The sequence below is a fragment of the Cucurbita maxima genome, unplaced genomic scaffold, assembly GCF_002738345.1.
Source record: "Cucurbita maxima cultivar Rimu unplaced genomic scaffold, Cmax_1.0 Cma_Scf00006, whole genome shotgun sequence".
In the NCBI taxonomy this organism is placed as follows: Eukaryota; Viridiplantae; Streptophyta; class Magnoliopsida; order Cucurbitales; family Cucurbitaceae; genus Cucurbita; species Cucurbita maxima.
The window spans coordinates 5,459,210-5,471,911 of record NW_019272022.1 but is presented as its reverse complement, the minus strand read 5'-3'; the positions used below and the strand labels follow the sequence as shown (position 1 = coordinate 5,471,911).

At 36.9% G+C, this 12,702-nt stretch overlaps 3 protein-coding genes across 4 annotated transcripts; 1 reads left to right on the top strand and 2 right to left on the bottom strand.

Annotated features, from left to right (window-relative positions):
- On the bottom strand, positions 1 to 5,023 carry LOC111481202 (conserved oligomeric Golgi complex subunit 8-like). Its single transcript, XM_023126577.1, has 12 exons — positions 4,698 to 5,023; positions 4,359 to 4,511; positions 3,678 to 3,826; positions 2,862 to 2,939; positions 2,669 to 2,762; positions 2,510 to 2,584; positions 2,082 to 2,378; positions 1,558 to 1,625; positions 1,412 to 1,466; positions 1,126 to 1,264; positions 572 to 756; positions 1 to 484 (listed from the first exon to the last, which is right to left on the bottom strand). Exons 1-12 carry the CDS (start codon positions 4,821 to 4,823, stop codon positions 194 to 196), a joined length of 1,710 nt encoding a protein of 569 aa, XP_022982345.1. The 5' UTR covers positions 4,824 to 5,023; the 3' UTR covers positions 1 to 193.
- A 571-nt stretch (positions 5,024 to 5,594) lies between these two features.
- On the bottom strand, positions 5,595 to 6,065 carry LOC111480787 (leucine-rich repeat extensin-like protein 1). Its single transcript, XM_023125954.1, has one exon. It carries the CDS (start codon positions 6,063 to 6,065, stop codon positions 5,595 to 5,597), a length of 471 nt encoding a protein of 156 aa, XP_022981722.1.
- A 551-nt stretch (positions 6,066 to 6,616) lies between these two features.
- On the top strand, positions 6,617 to 12,702 carry LOC111481208 (peptidyl-prolyl cis-trans isomerase CYP57). Of its 2 annotated transcripts, XM_023126585.1 has the most exons (11): positions 6,617 to 6,974; positions 7,700 to 7,878; positions 7,948 to 8,046; positions 8,195 to 8,301; positions 8,395 to 8,536; positions 8,945 to 9,164; positions 9,964 to 10,003; positions 10,603 to 10,798; positions 11,418 to 11,555; positions 11,955 to 12,129; positions 12,242 to 12,702. In XM_023126585.1, exons 1-10 carry the CDS (start codon positions 6,755 to 6,757, stop codon positions 12,093 to 12,095), a joined length of 1,482 nt encoding a protein of 493 aa, XP_022982353.1. In that variant the 5' UTR covers positions 6,617 to 6,754; the 3' UTR covers positions 12,096 to 12,129; positions 12,242 to 12,702. The 2 variants fall into 2 exon arrangements, with proteins under 2 accessions (XP_022982353.1, XP_022982352.1); XM_023126584.1 differs by having other exon boundaries at positions 11,955 to 12,702.

Sequence of the window (12,702 nt, the reverse complement as noted above, 5' to 3'; positions counted from 1 at the left end):
TTTTCTCTTTTGGAACTAAAATATTTTCATTGAACTCTCCATGTTTCCTCTATCATACACTGAATGTAATAACCGTAACTTTAGCTGAAAATTTGATGAATCTTCCTAGAGAATAATTACAAACGATGGTTTAAAAGAATTAGACCCCAAAAAATTAATGGAAGGCTACAAAATCAAGTATCGGTTATTGGATTTAATTGCTCTGTTCTGCTTCTTCACCCTCGCTTTGTTTTTCATTGCTGTGCAAAGGGGGGCTTTTCTGGTCCTTATCAGCATCCGGTGTTGCTCCATTTTCCAGCGCAGGCATGTCACCATTTTCTGCAACTTGCTCTTCCGCATTATTGACTGTTGCCGGGAGGTCTCTTGAGGAAGAGATGGTTAATAGGCGACCGATGCCATCGTACAAATTTTTTGCGTCTAATATAAGCACTGCCCCGCCGGGATAACAGCGACCGAAACATGTGGCACAATGTGGATAAGCAACCTGCAGAAGATGGTGCAAAATGAGAGAGGTTTCTTTTAGAAGAGTAAGTTGGAGATGGCAATGGCAAAGCAAAAACCAAAACAGCACCTCGATAAATGCTCGGCAAAGCTGGAGAAAAAGTCCAGACTCATTATCTTTTAGCATGCGAGTTGTGTTGTATCTCAATAAAGAGTCGGAAACGGCCTGCAATCCTTTTATTAATTCCTGAGCTATCACATGCTTCAAACTCAACGGGGCACAATGGCGAAGTTCATTTAAGGCTGCTGATACACCTAATACCACCAAAAGAAGATGCAATTAACAGACCGATTGTATTGCGACAAAATAACCTTATAGTACAAGTTACTTACTCTGAGCTCATAGGTGAACACTACAGTCAGGTTAATAAATTAGTTCTATCAAATTATGAAGTAAACTCTTAGCATTTCTTAAAAAAAAAAAAAAAACAAATATGCATACCACATCTATTTTTTTTCCAGCTTCAAAGGAATCTACCATCACGCAGCTAAAAGCCTTTAATACTAACATGGATCAGGCTACAAAAGCGAGGCACAGTTGCAATGTACCCTCTTTAATATTCTTTTTAGTTCAATGTGCTTGAAAAAATTTATGGGGAAAACAAATATCTGACATACGCATACCATTTACAAAAACAGCAAGAGGTGGATGTTCCATCAAATACGAAGGTGGAGTCACGTCTTCCTGACTTTCCTCACCAATATTGCTTGCGGTGAAACCAACTGCTGGTAATGGAACCCAACGATGGGAATCCAGAACTAACTGCAAAGGCAATAAGCATTTCACGGTCATTAGACATGACAGTGATCTTGATTGCAGCGAAGGGACTCTCGCTAGCCTTTTCGTAGCAAAATTAAATTGGGGGGAGTTTAAGTCTCTCAAGAGGAAAGGATGTTTCTGATGTATTACCTGAAAGTTATCGATTGCAGTACCCATATTTTTTGCAAATAGATTGAGAACTGCCCTGAGGAGTAATTAAATCAAATTATTATGAAGAAATCATTTTATTGTCATCGATTGAATGGAACAGAAACCAAAATAAATAACTGCCTTACTCTTCAAAAAGTGGAGGAAGCAAACCGCGAAAATCCATTCCGACCCAGCCAAGCCCCATGGCACAGTACTGCAAATGATAGAGAGAAATAAAAAATAAATTAAGTAGCTGGGAATCCAAGTCATTTGGTTGGAGCCGCATTGTATAACATTGAAACTGGCATTGCGTGAATATATTACTATTTTGATGATCTAAGTACCCAGTTTAGCAGTTCCAATCAAGCATCACACAGACACACACACAAATGGAGAAAAAGAGTAGAGTGAGGTTACAATTAGAAATTGGCCTTTCGGCCATATAGAAGGATCTTTTTCAAAATTAAAGCAAACATTATAAAACTAACTAGATCGGATAACTTTGAATCTTGGGCACATTATTTCCGTAACTTTGGAATTAGGCTTCGAAATACGAGCAAGGAGGACAACTTTGAATCTTACTCTGCCATGAGATTCTAGAACCCAAAGTTGATAAATAAATAAAACTCCATAAGTCAACCAAATATCGCTCAAAAGGAATTCATTTTACCATGCACTGTTCTAATATATTCGATAGGGATCCTCCTTCTGTTATCTTTGGCAGCATTATTTTGAGTGTCTTTAGATGAGAAGTAATCTGATGCATGGACCAACTAAACAGAAGCCCACTGTCATAATTTTCTTCATTTCCTGACGTATCATCAGCAAAGATTGCTCGATATTGGTTAACAACATCGAAAAGATGTGTCCTATGACAATTAATCATTCCTTTCAAATACTCATAAGCATTTCTCTGGTCAAGATCTTCAAGAATTCCAGTCAGCCATGCCTCTCGACATCTTAAAAACTGAAAGAAGGCAAATGCAATCCCATATAATTAAATCCATCGGAAAGAAAACAAAATTTAAAACAGCACAATGCTTATAAATTTTCAAGATGAGAAAAGATGTAGATTTAGAACAAATGAGAGACTTCTACCTGCAAACGCATTTCATATTCACTAAATACTCCAATTCGACGTAAATATCCAATGATGCGGAGGCATTCAGGTAACTGCCATTTTAAAGACATGGTTATTATATTCATATCAAGATTTTTATCACATAATGCAGCAACATAATAAGCCATGCAAGATACCTGAATATTTGAGCGAAGTTTCTGGAGAAGTTGAGAAAGAAGAGATTGTGTAGTCTGCCTGACTTCTGCCACCAGGGCTTGAATAACTGGTATTCTATGGGAAAGAACGGGGTCCCATCAAAATGCTTGTTAAAGAGTTAGTTTCCGAAACTATAAATTAATTGGTGTGGAGAGTAACGGGAGGAAATTTTACTTTGGGTGCATGGTTGAAAGTTTGGCAACAAATGCTTCCAAGTCAAGAGCTTCATCGTAATTTCCATTTCTTACACACCTGCAGAAGGATGGAATCACCAAAAACCTTTTTCATAATCTTCTAAAAATACATCACTGAAATAATATGAAATAAAGTATTAATTCATTCTATCATTAATTCCTAAAGCAAGCTCGGGCTTCAAATTTATAGTACATGATTTCTTCTTTATATTTTACAATTATAATCAACCATGTCCGTAGCAATTAACTAAAGAAAATTATAACAGAACTGTTGGTACATTAATCCATGTCTTAGTGGATGTTGACTCATCACAAGTGTAGGGTAATATTTTTCCAACCAAAATCAGCTCCATAAAGTTTTATAGGGTGAGTATTATTATTAGGCTAAAATAGATTCATAATGTAAATATAAAAAAAATTAAAAAAAAATCAATAATAATTTATATCAGAACTATTTACGACAGTATGAAATAAAAGGAAAGGAACATGCCAGCAATAGCTCAAAAAACATATTCTTATCGTAGATTAATGAAATCTTTTGCTTCCTCCTCAAAGAAAGCATAGGGCAGCAAAGGGAAGTGCTGTGACATGTTTTCAGCTTACACTGTAACATAAATAAAAAACATATGCTTATTGCAGCTTGCACTGTAGCATGGTTTCTTGAACAAGTTCGAAATGTGTATGGATAATCATATATTTGATAAAATCACATAAATGCATCAGTTTAATCAGATCACATAATTGGTTAAAACAATGTAAAATTTCTAGAGCGAAGGTCAAGCAATCAAACACATACGTGTCCATAAGCTGAGGAATTTCAAGTAAATCAAGCAGAGTACTGTGATGTGTTAACAATATCTGGTTCATCTTCCTCTTCTCTAGAATCTGTTCCGCAGATTCAATAAACTCTGTGCAACCCGATGTCAGATTTGGAATCTCAGATATCTATAACAGAGGAAATTAATATCTCAATATTAAATAATCGTCAAACCATGTAAACTGAAGAACAGAATGATCCGTTGGTTTCATTACCTCATCTTCATAGTTATTTTCCTACCACTAAAAATAACAATAATAACAATACCAATGAAGTAGTAAATGAAAAATTATAATCATAGTAATGACAATGATGACAATATCAGCAAGAATAATTGTAAAGCAAGCATGGGAAATGGAACGTCAGAAAGTCAATCTTTTAACAGGAAAAATAAACAAACAAACAACCTGAGTGATTCCACTTTGTATACTATCTACCAAACCAGTGAACTTAAGATTGATTGAAGCATTTGATTGCCATGCAAATTCCAATGCAGTTGATTAATTTCGAAACTATCATTAGTCACATGGCAACAATCGCCTTCACATTAATTCGCCTTCACATTAATCGATATAAACTGCACTTGTCCCCTGAATTAAGGCCTCAAATTATGAACATACGCACTCAGATGAAGAAAACGCAAGAGAACTTCGGAATTACCAAAGATTCGAGATGCTTATCGATGGAAGATACTTCCTCCCGAATTGCAAGCAACGCATCGGCGGCAGCAATGAAAGCTCGGTAGTTGCCGACTGCCACCTCTTGTATTTGCCTCCGAATTCGCTCGGCATCAACCTGAAGAAGCTCCGGTTCCTATAAAAGAACGAGATATGTCACTAATTGCAGAGTAGACACTGAATTACTTCGTTTAAGCTTCAAGCTCATCGATCGAATAACCAGAAGAATATCAAGACATTGTCATCTCCGAACTAGATAGAAGCACTTAGCCACTCCATTTTCAAGTGCAAACGCAGCAGGTGAGAGATATTCAGAAATTGCCTTGTTTAGGCGATCGAGCGTGAAGGAAAGGAGCTCCGACACATATGGCTGCTGCGCGGCGGAGGCGAGGGGAAGAAAAGTGGAAGCCATCGACGATGCAAGCTCCTCTGCATTCTCGGTCTCCATTTTCCTGACCTCCGTAGCGACTGGTACAACAGCCCTGATCTAGAAATTCGTGTTCGGAAAATCACGTAGGCTCACAGATCTACCAGAGAGCCGATGAGCTTCGTCCCTGCGCGCTGACGAAACCGGTTATCGTATCACCATTTGGATCTGAAATGACCAAAAATTTTTGCACGTCTGAGAAAGAGACATACTTTCCCCCAAAATTTTCTTTCTTCCTTGAGGGGTATTCTTGTCAATATAACATATACTCGCTTTTTAGGCCAAACGTACAATAATAAGCGCAATTTTTAAGGTATGCAATATGGATGGTATTTACAATTATTATTTTATGTTATTTTTTCGCATATCAACTTTTTTTTTATATATATATATATATATATATAATGTTACATTTTTTATTTTATTTTTTTAAGAAAATTAAAATTTAGTCTCTTAAATTTTTATAAATAATTTCGAGTTAAAAACTATAATAAAAATTAATTATTAATTAAAATTTATCGCAATCACGTTCAATCCAACATAGCTTAATAAAAATCTCTTATTTGAATTTAAAAAATGTCACGGTTATTATTATTATTATTATTTTAGCGAACATAGTTTAAATTAATATTTTATATTTATATAATAGAGAACACAAATATTACGTAGCAAATAACTAACATAGTATTAATTTTTCATTAAAATTAAGGAGAGCAAAAGATGGGATGTTTTAATCGAACATACATATTAAATCATGGCATCATGACGTCAGCTAGCTACTCATCGACGTCATCAGAAAACAACATGAAAAAAACACGCAAACAAGAGAATGAACGTTGAAGGAGAAGCGAAGGAGCCCAAATTTGAACTGTAAAAGTAGTAGTAAGGGTAAGAATAATCGCGAGGCCCCACCGTCTGCGGCATCTGCCCCGACGGTTGTGCTCCCGAAACATAATTCGCAACCGGAGGCGGCGGGCCCCGGAAAAAATACGACGATGTCAAAGCCGGCGGCGGCCCCATATAGCCGCCATAAAACGCAGGCGGCGGTGGCGGTGGCGACGGAATGTAAGAGCTGTAAGAGCGCGGCGTCGGCGTCGGCGTCGGCGTGGTACAAACCACTGGGCAGGTGACGCACTGGCTGATACAAAGCTGTTCGGTGGAGGGCACAGGCAGCTGGGCGTCGGATGGCGGTAAAAACAGAGCCGCTGCCATAACACAGAGCCCCAAAGAGGTAGAAAATCGCATTTTTCCTTGAAACGGCATCGTTTAGAAACGAAAAGAGGTGAAGTGGTGGGTTAAAATGTGTGGCACTTTCGGTGCTGCAAAGGGATGGAAGTCAAAGATTGGGCTGATTTGCAAAGTTTGGAATCTAAAATCTCCAAAGCTTCCCTCTTTTCTAATACCTTTCTCCAGACATAATCCACCTTTTATGGAGATTGTGGCCCAATCTTCTCGGAATTGATGTAATTAACTGTGATATCACACACATGCCCTTCCTCCTCTTCGGGTAGACTTGTTTTAAATGGTTGTAGACGTGTTTTAAAGCGTTGACGGAAAGCCTGAAAAAGCTCAAAGAGAACAATATTTACTAGACTTGTCGTTATGGGTTTATAAGTAAGGAATACTATCTCCCTTAATCCGAGATATTTTAGAAAAATAAAAAATAAAGTCACGAGAGATTATACTAAAAGCAAGCAATTTGTAGCGAGTCAAGAGCTAGAGATTAAGCTTTAAATATTATTTTATTTTTTATTATTTTTTCTCTCGGAATTACAGATTTCCATATGTAAGAAATTTGTAGAAATAATGAAATTTGCGTTGATTGATTAGTAAATCACGACGACGCCGTTTACTGGAAAGCTCGAGGTCGGAAATTTGTTTTGACTCCCTCCTCCGTCTTCATCGAAAGAATATCGGCGCAGCGGTGAGCGGGTTCTGGAAATTGAGTGGAAATGTCGACTGTTTACGTGCTAGAGCCGCCGACGAGGGGGAAGGTCGTATTGAATACGACGTGTGGCCCGCTCGACATCGAGCTATGGCCTAAGGAAGCTCCAAAAGCCGTCAGAAATTTCGTTCAACTCTGTCTCGAAGGCTATTACGATAGTACCATCTTTCACCGGATCATCAAGGACTTCATTGTTCAGGGCGGCGATCCTACCGGCAGTGGCACAGGTCCGTCCATTGCTCTCTTGCTTTTATCTGATTGTATGATTTGGCTAGGGTTTTGTAAAGCTTTGTATTCTACTCGAAGTGGATGGTCGTTAGAGTAAGCTAATCGTAGGGTTATTTTATCGGAGAAATTAGGCGAATTCCAGTGAATTTGTAGTTGATGAAGTTTACTTTGTATCATTCCCTTTCCAATGATGTTTTGTAGTTCAGAGAAATTGAAATCTGGATATCGTTCCTAAGCTATCAAGAATGCTTTATTACTTTGCAGCACATAATTACGGGATATGCCGTCATAAGCGATTGTAGGAAAATAGGCAACTACAAGAAAGTGTTTGTGAACACCATGATTGAACAATGGAGGGAGGAGCTAATCAAGCATATCAGGCTACTATGTAGAGGGGAAGATATTGGTCCCAGAATTATTCCATTGTCCGAAGGAGGGGTTAGGAAAATAGGCAACTACAAGAAAGAGGGAACATCATATTGTAGGGCATTCAATTTTCCATTGGGACATGAATTTAATCTTGAATGTTGAATATTTTTAATCTATTAATGCTCTACTGTGTTTTACTGCTTGCTAACATTACGACCAATATTTTCCCAGATACTTTATTTGTATATTGTAGGGTACTACTAATTGTAATGTGTAACTAGAGTTCTCCCCGTGTAGGAGAAATCGTGCTTATGTATCATTGTTTTTCTGCTTACCTTTCTATGTTTTAGTGCAGGTGGTGAAAGTATCTATGGGGGTGTTTTCCCAGATGAGTTTCACTCACGGCTAAGATTCAAGCACAGGGGCTTAGTAGCATGTGCAAATGCTGGGTCACCTCATTCAAATGGAAGTCAGTTTTTTATAACCTTGAGTCGATGTGATGACCTTGACAAGAAGCACACTATTTTTGGAAAGGTATCTATGATTCTTATCGTGCATTTTATCTTGATTGCTATTGTGATGCTGGAGTTCATGTTGTTCTAGGTCACTGGGGATTCTATATATAATCTAACAAGTTTGGGTGAGTTTGAAACTGACAAGGATGACCGTCCTGTGGATCCACCCAAGATTAAATCAGTCGAGGTAGGATTAAATAATACAAGTTTGGAACTAGGTTGCAGTTTCATAGTACTTTTTACTTTTGATGCTACTTTCATGTTTGTTATAAGCTACTTTACGCCAAAAGAATCTTTAAGGGGCTAACTTTCTTTTGAAAAAATCTTATCTCAAGGTATTATGGAATCCATTTGAAGATATTGTTCCAAGAGCGCCTGCAAAGCCTGGGATCCCATCCACTGTTGATTCTGACAACAAGGACATTAAGAAGAAAGCTGTGAAGTAAGAGTTGATACAATTTGGAATTCTCTTTTGAGATACATGCTATTGGTTATCCCTGATTTCTCTGTTGCTTTGTATGTTTATGTAATGTAGAAAACTTAATTTACTATCATTTGGAGAAGAAGCTGAAGAAGACGAGAAAGAACTGGCAGCTGTGAAGAAAAAAATTAAGAGCAGTCATGATGTATTGGATGATCCACGTCTGCTGAAGGACGTGATTCCAAGCAGTGAATTGGTAAATAAATAAACAAAAATAGAATAACAACTTTCAATACATTTGTTATCAATTTTCCAAAAAAAAAAAAGGAACTTTTTTTTTGGGGAAATAATGAGTTTGTATAAGTTTACTGCTCTCTTGATCTCAATATTTTTCTAGTAATCACCTTTTGAAATCTGAATGTTTCATTTCAGTTTCCCCCTTGATTTCCATACGAGATTTGTTCTTCTGAAACAGCGTCATTAATCTTTTCTTGTAACCTGCACTTTTGAACCTACGGCTATTGCAAAAGCTTAGTTGTGAATCTATGATAATTGATAGCACATATAAACTATTTGATGGGTTCTGACTGAACATAATGAGCTTTTTTTTTTCTTTTTTTTTTCTTTTTTTTTTTTGATGAGATAATGAACTTTTTGACTGCAGGACAATAAAAGAACAAGGGAGATGCAGCTATCTGTTAGAGAAACTTTAGCATCAAAGAAACAAGAGTCTCGTAGAGATTCAGATGCTGAAAATTCTAACCTCCCTCAATACAGCGATAGTGATGATGATGAAGCTAACTTTGATGCCCGAATGCGTCAACAGATATTAAGAAAAAGAACAGAGTTGGGAGTTGCACCATCTCACCACAAGTCTAAAAATGGTGACTTAAACATTCTTTGCGTACTTCTATGCAATTTATTGTTTTCAATATGGAACCATGATCTTTCAGTCTTTCACACTGTTTCCGTATGCTATGTCTGATGCTACTTAAACAGTTTAGTTTCATGTTGGTCCAACTTTTAATTTGACATATGGGGAAGAATTGCATTAACTGGGTGCCAGAGGAGAAGGGGAAGTGTTTCTCAAACTTTTCTTTAGTTCTCTTGGAATTGGATATATAACTTCATTGGGTGCTCATCTAAGCATAGCTAAGTGGACGAGGTACCTATTACCATCCCAAAAGTTTGTTCAAACCTCTGCACCCACATAATTGCTCATCTGAAAAAGGAAAAAAAAAAAAAAAAAAGCTCATAGGGTTCCTCTTTTCTTAGGTTTCTCCTGGCTTATTGATTACAGTCAATATTGAAATGGGATAGGGAATAACATGGAGAATGTTATATATCCACAGCATTAATAAAAAGGAAGAAAACGTAGATGACAAAGTCAGAAAGTCTGAACAACAGGCAGTTCATTAAGCTTTAGATGAAAGGTGGATGCTTGGGTGCACACATTCCACATCACATAATGAAAACATTTTATGGAACAGTATGTTTGCAAGATGATACCCTTGCATAGATGGTCTAAGTTATTATGATTAAACCGTTGTTACCATTTATCTTTTCCTCAACCAATATTTTCCGTAGAGTCTACTAAATCAAAGTTTGGGCTTTGAGACCTGACTGCCCAAAATAAGAATTACTCGAGTGCAAATTACTTGATGTACTGAATTTGATGTGCAGGGACTTCTGACTCAAAGAATAATGAAGGATCTACTCAAAGGTAGAATAATTTGAACTCATGTTTGCTTCAATCTTTTTTTATCTTTATTTATGTACTTTTGTTGAAGTTGGTAAGGGGGAATTGTTGTATCTTCATGCCTTCACAATTTTTACTCCATGCATGAGTACTAGTATCCTGTTTAATCTGCGAAAGAAGGCATGGGAGTTGTGTTAATGGCCAATACAGTTCATATCATTGAGATTGGTTGCATAAGGCTTTTAAGTTCACTCATTCTGTTCAGAGATCGGATGGGACTCTCTTAAGATCTGGTGTGATTGATCTGGAGAAGGTTAAGTTCGAGTTTCTACAATTGCCTTTTAAGTCTAAGAGCTATTACCCTAGTTTAGGAATGGTTTCTGCAATTTTATCTTTTATTCTTCCTCGTAGAAGCTGCAACTGAAGCCTGTACTTGTTTACAATCTAAGTTTTAGACCTTGATAATTGACTTTAATCTTAATATGTAGGGTCATCCTAGCTTAATTACAATCTTTATTTTTTATAATTTTATGGAGGTTGAAGAATCTACATATTATAATTACCATCATCATTCGATGTTTTGCATAAATTAGATCATCTGTATTGCAATTGTCTTTTAACAGGTCCAGTGCTGAGAACACTAACCGTGAGCAACCAAAGGTTGAGAAGTTATCTATGAAGAAAAAAGGAATTGGATCTGAAGCAAGAGCGGAGCGAATGGCTAATGCTGACTCGGACTTGCAGTTATTGGGTGAAGCTGAAAGAGGGAGACAGCTGCAAAAATTGAAGAAGAGGAGACTGCAAGGACGTGAAGATGAAGTATGTTCTAATCTTCGATACTTGTCATGTTTTAATTCCTATTGTATTTTTGTTTTGAAAAATGAAATTGCATGTTGTTTGAAATAATGCTGCAATTAGATCGAGAACTCTTCACTTGATCTTAGGCAATGACAATTATGAATCCTGATGACTGTCAGTCACCCTGCACCTAGTTTGTTTTGATTTTTTAAAATAACTCAGCGTCTTTATCTTTTTATCTGAATATGGTAATGTACTAAAACTTATAATGTTAGCTTTTGCTTTTGTTCTTCGTCTTTTTTTCTCGGAGCCCACTTCATAACAAGTCCAAATAACACTTCTAATTTCATTGTTTAGTTTGGCTTATGTTACTCAGACACAAGGAAAAAGGAAATATTTAAAATTCTAAATTTTGAATCTTAACTTTATTATGCTATTAAGCTTGGATCTTAAATCTCTCTCTTTTCTCATTGTTGGGTTGGGTATGAAGCCATATTTGGGAATGACTTAAAGATTTTTTGCAAATTGAGGAACTTCTTTTTGCATCATTTCATGCATGGATTCGGACCTTTTACATTCATCTTCAGTCTTTATTAGCAAGTTAAGCATTTACTTTTCTCTGTGTTTTTGTTGCTTATAGGTTTTGGCCAAACTTGCGAATTTTAAGAAAGCCATTTCTGGAAAACCAACAACTTCAAGCGCCGAATCTGAGGGTGGCAATGATGAGTTGTCAGACTGGAAATCTGCTGGGTTAAAGTTCACACCAGAACCTGGGAAGGTAAGTAGTTGTGAATTTATTGACCTGCTTAAAAGTTCTGATGAAGGCCAACTTCGCACAACACATTAACGCTTCGATGGACTGAAAATTTTGCGCTATATTCCTATAGAAAAAAGATTGCATAATACTCCTATAAAAGAATGCTATATACAATCTGCCCATAACTTACCCTTGCCCGTGAAGAGATAGCTAAGTATATGCTATATTTATTGTCGTTTGCTAAATAAATTCATTGTATCCATCCAGTTATAAATTTGGTTTCTGTTTCTTTGTATCCTGTTAAAAAGTAAATAGTTTTAATTGTTGGGACTTATATTTTATTTCAATGGAAAAATTTTGACTGAAACCCCAATATCCGTGATTTATGTTGAAGCTTAATTTTCACCATGGATCATGCAGGACCGCATGACTCGTAGTGATGATCCAAATGACTATGTTGTACATGACCCTCTTCTCGAGAAGGGGAAAGAAAAATTCAACAAAATGCAAGCCAAACAAAAGCGACGCGAGCGGGAATGGGCTGGCAAATCTCTTACTTAACCCGTCAGTCAAGACTCAGAACATGGGTTCATGGGTAGGTTAAATGCCAGATTGACTTGGCTCCATTTTTGACTGTCGAACCAGATGAAAACTGCACTAGATTCCCACGAAAACATTGGAAATTCATTGAAGTTCATCATTGGCAGGCAGTTGTTTCAGACACGCAAATTTCTGGATCTGGATTGACAAACAGTACACAATTCTCTCCATACATATCCCAACGTATCCTTTATCTGTAGTTTCCTTTTGAATTACTTATAACTTGTTCAAGATAGTAGAGAGAGAAAAAAATGGCTTCCCCACCCATTAAAATTCCCATGGATTAAGTTCTAGAATTGTTTGATACAAATTGCAGGAATATGGATATCCTCGAAGCTTCTTTGCACAGCCTAGTGAGTTATTTAATGATCTGGCCAAACCCCATCTTAAAATGCTTCTTCTAGAAACAAGTTCAGACAGAGAAATAGGAACTGAATATATTGTTCAAGAACAAATGTTCTTTTACTGAGCCGTTTGTGCCATCAGACGCGCAAAGAAAGTCGGCCAGCCATTCATACTGTTGCCTGAAAAGTCTACTCATTTAATTAAATGGTCTTATTAGCCTCAA

Excerpts from the sequence above, each read along its gene's own strand:
- LOC111481202 (XM_023126577.1), bottom strand. The coding sequence starts at position 4,823 with ATGGAGACCGAGAATGCAGAGGAGCTTGCATCGTCGATGGCTTCCACT. Across the intron at positions 4,512-4,697 it reads CGCTCGATCGCCTAAACAAG|GAACCGGAGCTTCTTCAGGT; the intron begins GCAATTTCTGAA and ends GTTCTTTTATAG. Across the intron at positions 3,827-4,358 it reads ATAAGCATCTCGAATCTTTG|ATATCTGAGATTCCAAATCT; the intron begins GTAATTCCGAAG and ends CCTCTGTTATAG.
- LOC111480787 (XM_023125954.1), bottom strand. The coding sequence starts at position 6,065 with ATGCCGTTTCAAGGAAAAATGCGATTTTCTACCTCTTTGGGGCTCTGT.
- LOC111481208 (XM_023126585.1), top strand. The coding sequence starts at position 6,755 with ATGTCGACTGTTTACGTGCTAGAGCCGCCGACGAGGGGGAAGGTCGTA. Across the intron at positions 8,302-8,394 it reads ATTAAGAAGAAAGCTGTGAA|AAAACTTAATTTACTATCAT; the intron begins GTAAGAGTTGAT and ends TATGTAATGTAG. Across the intron at positions 9,165-9,963 it reads TCACCACAAGTCTAAAAATG|GGACTTCTGACTCAAAGAAT; the intron begins GTGACTTAAACA and ends TTTGATGTGCAG.